The 17642-nt window shown below is 30.1% G+C and overlaps 1 protein-coding gene across 1 annotated transcript in view; it reads right to left on the reverse strand.

Annotated features, from left to right (window-relative positions):
* The window catches only part of LOC109070296, a 110761-nt gene extending 94422 nt beyond the window's left edge, over positions 1–16339 (reverse strand). The window contains 3 exon segments of the mRNA XM_042769619.1: positions 58–129; positions 16023–16117; positions 16119–16339. Of these exon segments, the coding sequence (XP_042625553.1) occupies positions 58–129; positions 16023–16117; positions 16119–16232 (281 nt within the window). The 5' untranslated portion in view covers positions 16233–16339.
* Between the last annotated feature and the right edge of the window lie 1303 nt (positions 16340–17642).

Genomic DNA, 17642 nt, shown 5'->3' on the forward strand with positions numbered 1-17642 from the left:
TTCTCCCCGTTATATCATCTCTGCACTACAATCAGATGGAAATGGTGATGCACTCACAGTCTCTCCAGAGCTCGCAGGCCGAGGAAAGAGTTATTCTTCAGCGCCGAGATCTTATTGTTGCTCAGGATCCTGAGGAGACACAAAAACACAAGCCGTAAATACAGAGCAAGAGGATTTACACACAAACCCTCATCTTTACAGCCAGCAGCAGAGTTATAGGAGTGTAAATCTGTTAGTGCTCAGAATGGAGAAAACAAAACTTCTCCAGCAACACTTTCTCTGGAAATTGACTCCTTGAAGGTTCATTAAGGCTTTATATTTACATTTATGCATTTGCAGAAACTTTTATTCAAAGCAACTCGCACTGTATTGAAGGTGGACATTTAATTATTTATTATTTGATTATAGCTTTTGCTATAGGAACACAATGAGAAATTAAATTTAGTTAGACGTTTTAGAAAAGTTTAAATGCAAGTGTCTGAAATAAAGTGGAAAATGGTTATGAAAAAATTAATTCTGACCGTTCTTGGCCATAACTAATGGTGGAGAAAGAAAAAATAAAATATATAAAATAATATAGCGTTAAAGGTATTTATTTATTTACTTACTTACTTACTTAAAATAAGATTAATAGGGGTCTAACAATATATTGTAATATAAAAATGCTACAATATGAATCATGGATCACAACAATGTGTTTTGTGTGTATAGTTCACCCAAAAATGATTTTCGGACATATTTAATTTAGGCTTTTATTCACATATAAACATTGGTCAGCATCAGTGTTATTATAGTTAACTAAAACTAGAAACAAAAAAAAAAAAATCATTTTCAAAAATATATACCTTTTGTTTTTAATTTAATTTTAGTTAAAATTTCACAAAATAAAATATAAAAAACATAAACTTAATTTATTTCACTTAGTTTCCATGGTAACATATCTAATTTTCATTTAGTTTAATTTGATGTACTAAAATAACTAAAACTGAAATAAAAATTTGCAAAAAAAATTACAAAAACAAAACAAAAAAAAAAAAAAAAAGCAACTAATAAAAATGACAAAAACACACAACAAAATGCCTAAAACTAAGTAAAATTAACATGAAACCAGATAATATAAAATCAAATCTATAGCAAAATATTAACAAAAACTATAATAATATCTCAATGAAACTAAAATAACAATGCACATACAGTAAATATGGTAAACCTGGAAGCTCTTTTTTTTTAATACATCTTTATAGTTTTTATTTTTTTACAGTTTAATTATTTTTGTATTGAGTTTATTATTTTAGTTTTTACTTACACTAAATGAAAAGAGAAATGTTGCCTTCAACTATCTGACTTTTTAATTTTCTTATTATATTTTATTTTAGCTTGCATTTATTATATTTCAAGTAATGATGATGATGTTTTTGTGGTCTTAGTTGTAGTTAACTATATTAATCCTGCTTAGAAGTAGTAATTTAAAAGTATTTTGGTTTTATTTAAAGTATTGTGATTGTAATGTATTGTGAGATCGTGTACTGAACAAGTGCATCATTACAGAAGATTTTTCCTGTAAATTTAAGCCATTTATTCACTATTTCCAGACATTCACCAGCCATATCTTTCTAGAGTATGAATCTCAAATTCATGTTCACATATATATAGTTCCTCTGGAATAAACACACTCAGGTTTGAGATACAGACACACAGAAGAGAGACTCATCAGGTCACAATAATGCAAGAATACACGCATGCACCTTTGAAATGCATTGAGCAAACACTGAGTTTCTGATCTGAACCACAACAGAAATAAAGCAATGCAAAAGCTCTTATCATAAACTGTTCAAACGTTACGATCAATACACAAATGCACGCTCACACTACAAATATGATGTCTACCTGTGCATGTGCATCGTGCATGTAAAGCAGATCTGGTATAATGCCCTGTTTGTGATTGATAATCCAGCAAACATGACATTAGATCAGATCTGCTTTACATGCATGAGGAGACCCTTGTGTCATTCACACACACATACACACACACACACACACACACACACACACACACACACAAACACACAATGAAGGTCATGCATCTCTAACTGTGATCATGTATGAATGTGAATAGCATTACAAAATAATTATAAATAATAATCAAAGACAAACCCCCAGCTGTACACAGGCACTGTAGGAATAATCACATCAGGGTTATTAAGTTAAAACCAAAATCATAAAAAAGACAAACAAACAATAGATAAATAATCAGCTAGTTGCCAAGGCAACATTTTCGCTTAGTTTAACTCAAAGTACTAAAATAACCAAAACTAAATAAACTAAAACCTACAAAAAAATATTAATAAAAACTATTTAAAAGAACTAATAAAAATGACAAAAAAAAAACACTTTAAATTACTAAAATTTAAAATTACAATTAAAACGACTAAAAAACTATACTAGACCATCACTGAAACTAAAGAGAAAGAGTGATGCAAAAAACATTATTTTTGTTTTCCAGTAATGAAAAAAAAGAGCATAAACAGATGCAAAAAACATTATTTTTGTTTTCCAGTAATGAAAAAAAAGAGCATAAACCCTTACTAATTTATAAAAAACATTAGTTTTGTTTTCCAGTAACGAAAAAAAAAAAGCATAAACCCTTACTAATTTATGCTTAAAATAAAAAAATAAATAATTAATAGTAAAAAAAAAAAAAACAAAATAAAACAAATTATGCTATATAATGTTTAACATTTATTTATGTATCTTTTTTGCTTTTTAAAATGTTTTTTTTATTTGCTTTTTTATTACTTTTATTTACCACTATTTTAATTGGCTTCAGTAATAAAACAATAACATAATAATAAACCAACTATAACAAATATAATAACAAAAACTATAATACAAATATAATATTAGTATTAATAATATAAATATTATATTACATTATTAACAAAACATTTCATTTTTCACATTTCATTTTCTGATATTTTAATTGGCTTCAGATTTGAAACGCATGCACATATACTGACCTATCGGTTAATCAATGAATTAGCATATTACTAATTAAAACACTTGCAGCAGCTCTGACATTAGTCCAGAAAAATGAGGTCATGTGAGAAGAATGTCACAACTTGCGCTGATCATTTTCAGAAGATGACTTATTAAAGTATAATTTTTCTATCGTGTGTGAAAGCTGTCACAATGAGACATCTGAAATATAATATTTTTTAACAAAACCATTTATAAAGTGCTTTGAAACTCTATCTGCTTTAGATGCGAGTGCATTATTCCTCCGACACTTACTGCGTCAACAACATCAAGAACAGTGATTTCATTTTTTGAGCGTGTTGTGAGCGTGTTTTTTTTGTTTTTTGTTAAACGTGTTAAACGTGTTGTTTTGCTTCCCACACGCCTGTTTCAGGCCTCTGACTAACATCCAGGAAACGGCAGGCAAAACATAATTGTACATTATGTAAACAGTGCATGCCGAAACTCCAGCGTCCTTCCAAATTTCTATTTACAATATCAATTATGTTCTCCAAGGATAAGCAGAGAGAGAGAAAGGGGGACACAACAAATATAGCAAATGGTCTGTGTCATTGAGAATGATTTAATCCAGCAGCTAAAGGTTATGAGTATACACACACACACACACACACACACACACACACACACACACACACACACACATTCATACATATTGCAAACATATGCTTTCTAAGTTACTAATGTTGATGCATTTGACAGATCTACTAACAATTCATACATGTTGAATGAAACTTAAAATTAAACAAAAACTTAACATAACTTTATTCAAATATTTTGACACATACAGTAACTTGACTAGGAATCATAACTTGACTAAACAATGGTAAAACAACTTCATTGTGCATGTTGAATTCATGCATTAAAACATTTATTAAAATTAAATACATGTTTTACAGTGCTAATTTTATGACTTATACTGTAACTGTGGAAGCTTTGTTTTCCAAAAAAAAAAAAATAATAATAATCTAATAACTAAATAAAATAAGCATAAAAAACAGGTAATTTGGTTTATATCTTTATTAGTTTATATCTTACTATTCTGTCTTTTTTTCTCATAATTCTGAGTAATAAAAATTTAGAATTGTGAGATATAAACTTATAATTGTGTTATAAACTTAGAATTGAAAAAAGATTTTAAACTTCAGGAATTGTGATAATAAACAGAATGAAAAATTAAAAATTTAGACTTGTGAGTTATAAACTTAAGAATTGTGTTATAAACTGTAGAATTTGAGATATAAACTTAAAAGAATGTGATGATTTAAACTAGAATTAGTAAGATATAAACTAGAATTGTGAGATATAAACTTAGAATTGCGAGATGTAAACTTACGAATTGTGAGTAATAAAACTTAAATTGTGAGATTTAAACTTAGAATTGTAAGTATAAACTTAAATTGAGATAATAAACTTTAGAATTGTGAAGATTTAAACTTAGAATTGGCGAGTTACAAACTTAGAATTGTGAGATAGAATTGTCCGTTTTTTTTTTTGTTTGTTTTTTTTTGTTTTTGATGTGCACAAAATAAGCGACAGGTATCTAAGATTTCTTCTTCCTGTCCTGTTCGTTCATTGTACGTAATGAATGAATGAATGAATAAGTTATGTATGACTTGTGCAATAAATAAATAAATAAAATAAATAGAATTGTGCAGATTTAATACTTAGAATTCTGAGTTAATAAAACTTAGGAATTGTGAGATATATCTAGAACTGAAAAATACAAATTTTTGAATTGTGAGATATAACATAGAATTGTGAGATATAAACTTAGAATTGTGAGATTTAAACTTAGATTGATAAGATATAAACTTAGAATTGTGAGATTTAAACTTAGAATTGTAAAGATATAAACTTTAGAATTGTGAGATATAAAATTAGAATTGTGAGATTTTAAAACTTAGAATTGTAAGAGATTTAAACTTAGATGTGTAAGATATAAACTTCGAAACTTGTAGATATAATCTTAACTGAACTGAAAAAAAATAACTAATTGTGAGATATAAACTTATAATAGCTAAAAACAAACAAATAATAGATATAAAAAAACATTTAAACATGAGATATAATCTTAGAACCTGAAAAATAACAATTTTGAATTGTGAGATATAAAACTTAGAATTGTGAGATTTTAAACTTAGAATTGTAAAGATAAAAAATTTAGAATTGTGAGATTTAAACATAGAATTGAAAAATATAAACAGATATAAACAGACGTATGAATTTAGAATTGAGAGATATAAACTTAGAATTGAAAAATAAAAATTTAGAATTGAGATATAAACTTAGTATTGAAAAATAAAAATTTAGAATTGTGAGATTTAAACTTAGAATTGTTAGATATAAACTTAGAATTGAAAAATAAAAATTTAGAATTGTGAGTTATAAACTTAGAATTGCTAGATTTAAACTTAGAATTGAGCGAGTGAGATTCTAAAACTTAGAATTGAAAAATAAAAAAAATAGAATTGTGAGATATAAATTTAGAATTGCGAGAATTAAATTTAGAATTGTGAAGATACAAATTCAGAAAAAGAAAAATAAAAAATTAGAATTGTGAGATTGAATTTAGAATTGCAAGAATGAATTTTAGAATTGTGAGATATAAAATTAGAAAGATTTAAACTTAGAATGCAAGACTGAATTCAGAAATTGTGAGATATAACTTCGAATTGTGAGTTATAACTAAACTTGTCAAGATTTAAATTCAGAATAGTGATAATAAAATTAGAATTGTGAGATTAAAACTTAGAAATTGAAAAAGAAAGATTTAGTAATTGTGAGATACAAACTTAGTGTAATCTTGAAAAATAAAAAAAGGAAATAATGAAATTGAGATTTAAATTCAGAATAGTGAGATATAAACAGAATTGTGAGATATAAACTTAGAATTGTGAATTGCAAGATTTAAATTCAGAATAGTGAGATATAAACAGAATTGTGAGATATAAGCTTAGAATTGTGAGTTGTATGAACTTAGAATTGCAAGATTTAATTCGAAACTGAGATATAAAATTAGAAAGTGGTTATAAACTTTAGAAATGAAAAAAAAAATTTAGAATTGTGAGATTTAAACTTAGAATTGAAAAATAAAAAAATAGAATTGTGAGATATAAACTTAGAATTGCGAATTATAAACTTAGAATTGACATATAAAAACAAATAATAGAAAATAATAGTAACATAACTCAAAAATATAAACAAAATATAACTAACAACTCTGAGAAAAAGTCTGAACTGTAAAGCTATTCTTAAACAAATCAAAAAGTCTGAATTGTGAGATAAAAAGTTGCAATTACCTTTTTTTTGTGTTTTTATTCCGTGTCTGAAACAAGCTTCCACACATAACAGTGTGACTTTCTGTAAAGCTATTCTGAAACAATGCACATTGTGAAAAGCTCTTTACAAATAAATGTAATTTGATTTAACTGTTTCTAAAGAATCTGTAGGCAGAAAATTCAGTCTAAAATTCAATTAGCAATGAATTAGTCTTTCACTGTGAAGGCAGAGAGTGATTTTTTTTAACATCATTCACATTCACAGTATTAAGTCGACACTCCCGCCGGCGATCTGAAACTGTCCTACACCGCTCTATTATTACAAGAGCTAGAGAATAAAAATATGCTGAATTACGGCGGTCCACAGTCACCAATCACAGATCACAATCTCAAGTATTACAAACATCCCGAGCGGACGGCGCAGTGATTTCTAAAACCCACACCCCAAAAACCGCAGCACCACCATTGTTTTTCTATAATATCAGGTTACTAGCAACAGCTAACCATAATAACATATTTCATATCAACTACCATTGACCTTGGACACGAAGCAGATTTAGCTCTGGAGCGCAAGCGTGTGTTAGAAGAGTCCTGACGGAAGACGGGCGGCTACACGCCACAATTACACCAAAACCGGTCTGAAATCAAAAGCAGCATGAATGCAAAAACATTAAAGACCCACACAGATCCACAGGATTCAGACACAGACTACAGCAGGACCAGGAGATGCTTTAAAGTACTATATAAAAGTCACAGCGCAGGGTAATCATTTAAAGTAGAACTACAGTGCATACCAGTGTATTTCAGCACAGAAACAAACAAACCACCCACAGTCCAGCTAAAGCATGCTCAGTGCAGCTCCACACAGATTCAGTCAGTATTTCTATGCAAACATGCTGATTTCTATGCAAATGGAGCTCATTACAGAATGTTGTGGTGTGTGTCATTGAGAATTCAATGAAATATCTAAAAAAACAATTCAAAACATCATAATTTACTAAATCAGAACCTAATTTCAATTCAATTAAAATTAAGTAACAATAAATTTAAATTTAATTAAAATTGAAAAATTCAAACAAAAAAAATTAAAAATTTTAACAAAAACAGTTTATTTAAACAGTATTTTTAATAAAAATGTATATTAACCACACTTACTAAATGTATTATAAAATACAAAAGTTTGGGATCAGTCTCTTCTGCTCACCAGGGCTGCATTTATTTGATAAAAAATACAGTAAAAATTGTGAAATATTATTGCAATTAAAATATCTTTTTTCTATGTGAATATTTGATAACTGTAATTTATTTCTGTGATCAAAGCTGAATTTTCAGCATCATTACTCCAGTCTTCAGTGTCACGTGATCTTCAGAAATCATTCTAATATGCTGATTTATTATCAGAGCTGGAAACAGTTTTGCTGCTTAATATTTTTATTTTTCGGAGCCTGTGATACTTTTATCAGGATTCTTTGATGAATAAAAAGTTAAAAAAAGAACAGCATATATTCAAAATAGAAACCTTTTGTAAAAAAACAAGTACACATCCATCACTAATAAAAGTATTATTATTATTTTTTTAATAATAAAAAAAATGATTGACCACAAACTATTTACAGTGTATTGTTACAATTTTTTATTATATATTTATTTTGTTACATATTATATTATATATATATATATATATTATATTATATATATATATTACTATATTGCTGTTTATAGCTTTATAATATGCAACCACAAGGATGCAATATTTATAAACAACTAAATATAACTTTTATATAACTTATTTTATTTTCACTTCATTTCCCAGAATGCATTATATGCTCTGAAACCCTTACCTATTGCTGTTTATTAAACTGCTCATTCTGTCAATTCAATTGTGTCGCTCACTTTAGAGTTTAATTGCATAATTCTATTAGTGAATCGGGTGCTAAAACAACACCGATGCAGCAATCTGTTCATTCTGAGCAAATCCCTCACTGTTCACTTCTCAGATGAAGCGGGTCGCTGCTACAGAATCATCTCAACACGCTCTCAGCTCCACGGCCCTTCAGGGGCCTTCAGGCGGGTCATGTGGAGTTAACACACGTTCAGCATGCTCAAGAGATCAGACGCGCAGACAGAAGCTGTTTTATGATATTTTGGAAAGCTGAGGGACACTTTAAATAACCCAGCGTTTAGCGGCCGGTGAGAGGGAGGCAGAGACGACGCACCGCTAATGTTTTCTTGGCAGACTCACTGTTTTCCTTTCTTCACATTTTTAGGCAGTCGAGACTCCAAACGCACTCAGACACATTCTTCTGCAGAGCACAGACGGATTCATTAGCGCATGAGACGCAGAGAATCAGAGTACAATTCATTTGTTGCTCCATCTGAGGCATGACCAGCAAAACTTTTACATGACGGACCACAAACGCTGCGATAAAACAATCAACAACAGCCTCTTCAAGATAACAAAATAACAACGTGATACATTCTGAAAAGCTTTAAAGGAGCAGTCCACATCACCAAACCATTCAAATTCAAATTACAAAAAAAAAATTAAAAATTGAAAAAAAAAGAAATAAAAAAAATTCAAATGTCTATAATTAAAACTTTATTTATTTAAATTATTTTTTTAATTTTTTTTGGACAGAAAGAAATAAAAAAAAATATAAATCAATTTGGACAGAAAGAAATAAAAAAAAAAAATCAACAAAAAAAAAATAAACACATAAAAACTGACATAAAGAAATAAAAAAAAAAATTCAGCAAAGATACATTAAACTGATAAAAAGTGACAGTAAAGACATTTATACTGCAAAACTGATGTTCTTATTAAGTATTTTTGTCTTGTTTTCCAGTACAAATATCTAAACATTCCTAAATCAACATGCATTTATAATGTAAAATATTATATATATTGTTTTCTTAAATATATATATATATATATATCTATATATATATAATATATATACATTCATAGTTAGCATATATAAAATATTTATTATATATGGAAACATTATATTTTAATGTTTTTGAATATCTCTTTCTGCTCATCCAGCAACCTGCAATTGATTTGATCAAAAATACAGAAAAAACAGTAATATTGTGAAATATTATTACAACGTAAAATAATATGTTTTCTATTTGTAAATGTACTTAAAAAAAAAAATTATGTCATGTCCTGGAATCTGCAAAGCTGAATTTTCAGCATCATTTCTCCAGCCTTCCCAGTGTGACAATTGTAACATCCAGTCTAAACATTGATCAATTAGGAAATCAGTTCGAAGTATTCCTCATATTATTATCTGATTGTTGAAAACATGTCTGCCTTGAACTAATATAGTTGATGCATGACAGGTTAAAAAAGAACTCGCATTTAGTCAAAATAAAAAAGGATTCGCAATAATATATATGTCTAATAATTTTCTTTACTATTGTTTAATCAATTTAACAACAATTTCCTTGCTGAATAAAAGTATTGATTTTATTTGAAAAAAAGAAAGAAAAAAATTATAAATACTGACCCAAATTACTGGACCAGTAGCTTATATTGTTATTACAATTATTTATATTTTAAAAACCTAGTTTCGCCCTTTTTTTTTTTTTTTTTTACTTTTTATTCATCAACGTATCCTTAAAAAGTAGTCACATGTTGTCTGAAAAAAATACTCTTCTCGCAGGAACTGTTTCCAACATCTGATGTAATGATCATCATCTTAGAATGATTCTATAGAGCTCATGTGACACCTGAAGACTGTGAAGTAATGATGCTGAAAATACAGCTGCGCATCACAGAAATAAATTACACGCTATTAACAGAGATTCAACATAGAAAACAGCTGTTTTTAAATTTTAATTAATTATTTAACAATATAAACTCAAATTATAATAATATAAATACAAAAAAAAAAAATATTACTTATTTAAAAAAAAAAAACCCTAAACTAAATCTTACCAACCCTAAACTTTTGAACGTTAATATATGTGCACTAGATTTTTATATTTCCTAAAAATATGGTTCTTACACTTTGTAACAGCATGATTGTGAGTAAATGATCAACGTTACACTGTATTACACTCAGATTTCATCAGAACTGTGTCATCATCGTCATCTAATAAGAGGAAATCTGCACTGATTTCTGGGAAGAAGAGCAGATCCAGAGGAAACATAACCGACCTCTTGCTTCTTCATATCAGAGCTTACGCTAAACTCCAACCCAGCGCTAGTGTGTTTTAGGTGTTTTCACCTCATCATGCGGTTATTTCCATCAGTTACTCCGCTGCCCTGCAGGTTTTCAGACTGTCATTTCACATCTCAGCGTGTTTGACGGATGTCCTTCAATGACTCTCACCCAAACTACACACAGAGCATCGAGAGAGCAGATGTGAAATATTCATGAAGAAGCAGCGCTGAGTTCAGCGAAAACCGCAGTGATGCACTGATGGAATATTTCACAAAAACACCAGAACCGAGCCGGACGCCTTGCTGGACACATCACTGCAGTTTATCCCTTTATTTCTTCTGCGAAACACACATAAAAATGTTTAGTAAAATGTTCATGCTGTTCTTTTCTATAGAAGGACAGTAAAAGAGGACAGATGCTGTTAAGCACCAAACAAATTACCAACGAAAGCATTAAAATTATCATAAATTACTTCTGAAGTCTTATGAAATCGTGTTTTATGTAATGTCAGGAACTTTTTTTTTTAAAGAATGAAGATTTTTTAAATGTTTCTGAGAGAAGCCTCTTCTGCTCATCAGGGCTGCATTTATTGGATCAAAAATACAGTAAAAATTGTGATATATTATTACAATTTAAAATAAATGTTTTCTATGTGAATCTCTGTTAAACTGTAATTTATTTCTGTGATGCGCAGCTGTATTTTCAGCATCATTACTCCAGTCTTCAGTGTCACATGATCTTCAGAAATCATTCTAATATGATGATTTGCTGCTTAATTATTAATGGTAATGTATCACGTTTTCCACAAAAATATAAGGCAGGACAACTGATATCAATCAGATATATTACAATTTAATATATATATTCACATAGAAAACAGCTATTTTAAATTATAATAATATTTCACAATTTTTACTGTATATTTAATCAAATAATTGCAGCCTTGATGAGCAGAAGAGACTTTTCAAATACATTAAAAAGACAAAAGTGATCAAAAGTATTTTCTAATATATTTAGTTTTTTTTAAATCATTCCTCAATTCATGTCTCTCAGAGTAATATGAGCGGTGAACTCAGAAAACTACACGCCATTCTGTCTCAGAGACTCCTGACTATAAGGACTGACTCTGAATCACTGACTCACACGAACTGACTCTGAAACACAGGAATTGACTCTGAATCACTGACTCATACAAACTGACTCTGAGTCACTGAATCATACGAACTGACTCTGAAACACAGGAACTGACTCTGAATCACACTGGAATCATACCAAACTGACTCAGAATCATTGAATCATATGAACTTTGAATCATACAAACTAACTGACTCTGAGTCACTGAATCATACGAACTGACTCTGAAACACAGGAACTGAATATGAATCATTGAATCATACAAACTTTTGTCAAAAAAGATTAAAAATAGCAAAAGATTAAAAAATATTAAAAATTTCTAAAAATTTTTAAATAACAAACTTTTGTCAAAAAAGATTAAAAATAGCAAAAGATTAAAAAATAGTAATGATTTCTTTAAATTTTTTTTACTAATGTTTAACTTTTGACTGGCAGTGTAATTTGAGTTAAAATTAGGGTTTGGGATTTGTCTTAATTACAAGAAAAAAAATCAAGAAAAAAGATCAAAAAACAATATCATAAAAAAAAATCAAAAAAATAAAGCAAAATTCACCTGGATATTCAAACTGCAAAAACCTTTGCAGTAAAGTAAAGCTAATGTTTATAATGTTTGCAAAAATGCATGCAGAGATTTTTTTGTTGTTTTCATGAAATGATTCTACATTTTTAATTAATTTATTTTTTTCACTGAAAACCTTCCTCTTCCAGGTTTGTTGCAGAGCGATTGTATTGTGCATTAGTGTGGACGCTAATATAGTCACCATGTTTGGCGTGAACAACCCTATAAAGATAAGATGCATACGTTTGAAATCAATTTAGAAATACAGAAAACCTAAAACCCTAAAGACGAAATAAAAGAGACTTTCCCCGGTAAACATTCCAAATCGATTCACATAAAAGAGGTTTAATTTTCTAATGAACTAAATGGATTTATAAATGAAGGCGTAAGTGAGTGCTGCTGCCCATTTATTTATCCTCAACTCAGAAACAAAAGTCAGGCGAGGGAAGTCAGCGCAGAATCACGAATGCCACGCTTCCTAGAGCAGGAAAAAGACTTCCTGACAAACCAGAATCTGAGTTCAGAAGATGAACGGCAGCTGAATCCCTCAAGAGTCTGGACACGTGTGACGCCGTATTTTTGTAGACCGACCTGTAAGTTCCAGTAGATTATTTGCAGATATTTTCTGCAGTATTTGTAATATTTTTTTGGTAAATTTTAGTATTTTTTTGTCACTGAATACATGTATATGCACAGAGAAACTGAAAAAACATACTAATAAACCTACAGAAAAAATAATACTCTTAATGTACTACCACTACTACTAATAATATAATTATAAAAACTTTTCTTTTAAGGACTAATCACATTATTGTTCTTCCATGTTTTAACAGTAAACCTCTGTTGTGCAGTACTTTGTTTGCCCAAAAAAAGAAAGGGTTTGTTTAATTTTTATTTGATTAGAAGATAAATTAATGCTTTCATATATATATATATATATATATAATATATAATATAGATATATATAGATCTATATATATATAATATAGATAGATAGATAGATAGATAGATAGATAGAAGATAGATTATAGATAGATACAATTATTAGAAATTCTTTGGGATTATTAAATTTTACTAAACCATTCAACAGAATTTGGAAAAAAAAAAATTAAAAAGAATTTTGCGATATTTTTTCTAAAAATTAAAAATAAATTCACAAATATAAATAAATTTCAATTGATCAATCATAATTATTATTAATAAATTAATAAATAAAAATGTAATTAAATTGCTGAATTTTAATTAAATCGCATATGTTCCATGATTTCAACTAATTAGACATGCTTTTTGGTTGGTAAAATTTAATTTAACAATTAAAATAGAGTACAGAATATTAAAATGAAAAAAATTTGGGAAAAAAAATCGGAATTTGAGAGAAAAAAAAAAACATATTAAAAAAAAAAATATCAAACAAAAACAAAAAAAAAAAAAAAAAAAAAAAACACTGACTTCAGGACAATACGATCAGAAATGCTAAAATACAACTCGTTTCCAGGTTATGACCTACAAAAAAATACATCATCCCTGCTGCACTCTATTCTGAGTAGAATTACATACAGTGATGAAACTCTGAATTAACAATACTGGAGGTCTGGGAATAATGCAGTGATCAAAACTGAATTCTCTAATATTTGAGCTTCTTCTTTGTCTAGATTCCAGCTCTTCCTGCTCTGAAGACTCATGAGGTGCATCATGGGATGCTTTTAAACACTAGTGAAAAATATGAGAAGCACTGGATGTGCTTTTCTTTACATTTGCATTTATGCATTTAGCAGACGCTCACTTCAAGCATTTAAGAACAAACTTGTAGGATAAAATCAAAACGATTAAGAGAAAGAAATGCAGTGAAGTGCATTTGAGAACTAAAAGACAAGCTTCTGAAGAAACTCTACAAGAGCACTGAGAACTTCCCTCCAGCAACATGTTTCATTATTTACAGAAACAAAGCACTTCATTCCAGCAGGCAGCTTCCCAATCAGTAAAACCATTAGAGTTAATTAAAACAAGACTCACATGTGTTAAAGTAATGCGTAATACAAGCCCTCGCTGCAAACACAGGTACACCAGAGAAAAACAGTTTGCACAATTAAAAATGCATTAGGAGTTTTCACAGACGGAGAACTAGATTCCCCATAAATCACAATCACTCTCCTCGTTCTCAGTGATGAGCTCAGAAATAGATGCTGTATTGGTTCTGCCAAGAACCTTCTTCTTATCAAGATCATGCGAATAAAAGTACTTTATTGCCATTGATGGTTTCATGAAGAACCTTTAACATCCACGAAAACTTTGCTTCTTTAGAGGTTCCCCAGATATTTAATTTCATCTTCTTTTTTTTCACAGTCTGTACTTTCTTGAGTTGCAATTGAAAACTTCTTTTTTCACAATCTAAAATAACCAATAACTGTCAGAAAAAAAATATAAAAAAAAAAAATTATAAAATCAGAAAAATAAGAATAAAAAAAAAAAACAAAGAGAAAAAATAAATATAAATCACCTTTATATAATTTTATATGCACTGCCGGTCAGAAAGTTTTTTAAAGAACTTTCTTACACTCATCAAAGCTGCATTTATTTGATCAAAAATACAGAAAAACAGTAATATTGTAAAATACTGCATTATATCGTTTTTTTTTTTTTTTTTTAGCAAGGGTGTGATAAATTGATAAAAAGTGATAGTACAGACTTGTATTGTTAGAAAGATGTTGTTCTTTTGAACTTTTTATTGATCAAAAAATCCAGAAAAAAGTATCACAGGTTCCAAAAATAAATAAATAAATAAATAAAAATATTGTGCCGCACAACTGTTTTCAACATTGATAATAATCAGAAATGTTTGTTGAGCAGCAAATCATCATATTAGAATGATTTCTGAAGATCATGTGACACTGAAGACTGGAGTAATGATGCTGAAAATACAGCTGCACATCACAGAATACATTACAAGTTTAAACAGAAGATTTCACATAAAAAAAAGCTGTTTAAACTCAGTATATTTCACAACTATTACTAAAAACATTAAAACAAATAAAATCCAAAACTGATAAACACAATATACAACCCCAAAAACAAAAAAACCTATATAAACCCAAACTTAACAAACAACTTTATTTATTAACTATCTTATTTATTAAGACTGCACTATTCCAATACTGTAAATTTTCTTGCATGACTAAAAACAAATCATTAATCTCTCCAATACTGTAAATTTTCTTGCATGACTTTATTCCTTGGATTAATCACTTGAACACGGATAAAAGCTTTTGCTTAATGAATAAATGTAAATGTAAAAATAAATCTGCAGTATCTCAGTGATTCATCTCTGATTTGTGCTCTGAGACATACTGAATACTGATGAGCAAAATAACATGATGGTGCAAAAAACAATGCATGATTGCGCAATACAAATAGCTTCTGACAGTAAAATATCACCAACCAGATCAATTTTGATTAAATCAGTTGCTGACAGCAAGAGAGTGTGTCCTCATTACATAAAGACATAAAGTCTACAATTCTAATATATATATATATATATATATATCTATATATATATATATGCATTAGTCACAACAAGCAATTAAGGCAATGAGAAATGATAATAAAATAATAAAAACAATTTTCCATGCAGCCATGATTACTGCATTAATCACAACAAGCAATTTATAGTCGATTTAATATACTAAAATTAACTTTTAATGTGTTTAATAATTTCAATGACTTTTCTAGGAAGATTTGAATGATTTTAACAATTTGAATGACTTCTCTGGGCCTTAAATGTTAACAATAAGCACGCATTGATTTAGCAATGAATACAGTAACATGAACATGTAAAGAGTTACTCACAGAGACACCGTCGTGTTCGGTAACGAGCTGGGCTGCATGGTTTCCGTCAGGTCCGCATCATCACACACAACCTTCACGCGCACGCTAAACCCATTAAATCTCCCCTAATCTCACCGACACCCATCAACAGATGACAACCATGAGCTCGGGACAGTCTCTGCTGCTCCGCGCGCCCGCGAGCGCCGCGCACAGCACGAGCAGCACTTTCATCGCGATCTGTATACTGTCACGTCACTTCCAGCCAGTCTGGGATCAAATTATCGATCATCTCAGGGTAGATCGAGCACAGACGACTGGCGGTCGCTAATGATCAGTGAAGCACCCATTACCGATTCAAAGCCGGTTCTGCATTACACGCCGGTTTAGATGTAGGTTTACATCCTCACTGCAAGCGCTCCTCTTTAACCTTAATTCCCAAAAGTGAAGAAAACTTCTGCCTCGGTGCGCGTCTCCGCGTTCCGGCGCGCACTTGAGCCTGAAAACAGAAGTTTGCGTGAGTTCTGTAAGTGCGCACCGCTGTCAACAGGTTGCTGCTGCTGGATGAAGTAACTTCTATCGATGCGCGTCCTGTCACACGCGCTCCCCCTCCTCTACTACGCTGAAGGCCTGGCTTATGAATATTAATGACGCACCGTGACGTTTCCCGACAGTGGACGGGAGCTGGTCGGCTGGCCAATACTGAACACTCTCTGGTGAATGGCTGATTCATGCATAATAAATAAGCAGGACGCTCAAGAAAGGTTTCTAACATTCATAAGCCATTCCTTCGCCATAGTAGGATTTAAAACTGTCCCTCCCTGCGAATAAACTTTTCATTGGCTCAGAATTCCACATGATATGATTATTTATCCTAAAGAGGCGTGGCGATGTGGAGCCTCACACTGTTTTCAATCATGCATAATAAAATTAGATTATAGATTTACAAAACCTATCATTTGTCTTTTTATGATTTACAATCATGACCAATTATTATGTTATGGAATCATTAACATAACATAAGCACCTCAGCAAATTCTTGCTGGGCTTTGTCCCTCGTGAGACAATGTTATTCAATCTTTAAAATGATCTTTTCTCAGATGATAGACCTCAAATGCACTGTTTTCCAAATAAAAAGTTCTTTGCTTCCTCCAGTGAAAAAGTGCCTCTCCTGTTGTCTCTCACATCAAAATCCAGACACATATTTGTTTAGAGCTGTTTAAACGCTGTTTTAGAGCTTTTTTAAAAACGCTGCTTGATCTGTGCAGATTTCTCTCCTGATTCACACCAGAACACTTTTTCACTGGAGGAAGTGTTATTATGGATTATAGAGTATAATGTATTTGAGTTTAAAAACATCTTAATGCTGGATTTGTTTTGGATTCATCTTTTGTCTTCTCCAGATGTTCACTGATGGACTGGAGTGCTGTGGATTAACTTGTGGATTATTGTGACATGTTTTTTATCAGCTCTTTGGACTCTCTTCTACGGATTCTGACGGCACCCATTCACTGCAGAGCATCCATTGCTGAGACACTGATGCAATGCTACATTTCTACAAACCTGATGAAGAAACAAACTCATCCTAATCATGTATGACCTGAGGATGAGCACATTTTCATTTCTGGGTGAATTATTCCTTTA

The sequence above is a fragment of the Cyprinus carpio genome, chromosome A13 (assembly GCF_018340385.1).
Source record: "Cyprinus carpio isolate SPL01 chromosome A13, ASM1834038v1, whole genome shotgun sequence".
Lineage (NCBI taxonomy): Eukaryota > Metazoa > Chordata > Actinopteri > Cypriniformes > Cyprinidae > Cyprinus > Cyprinus carpio.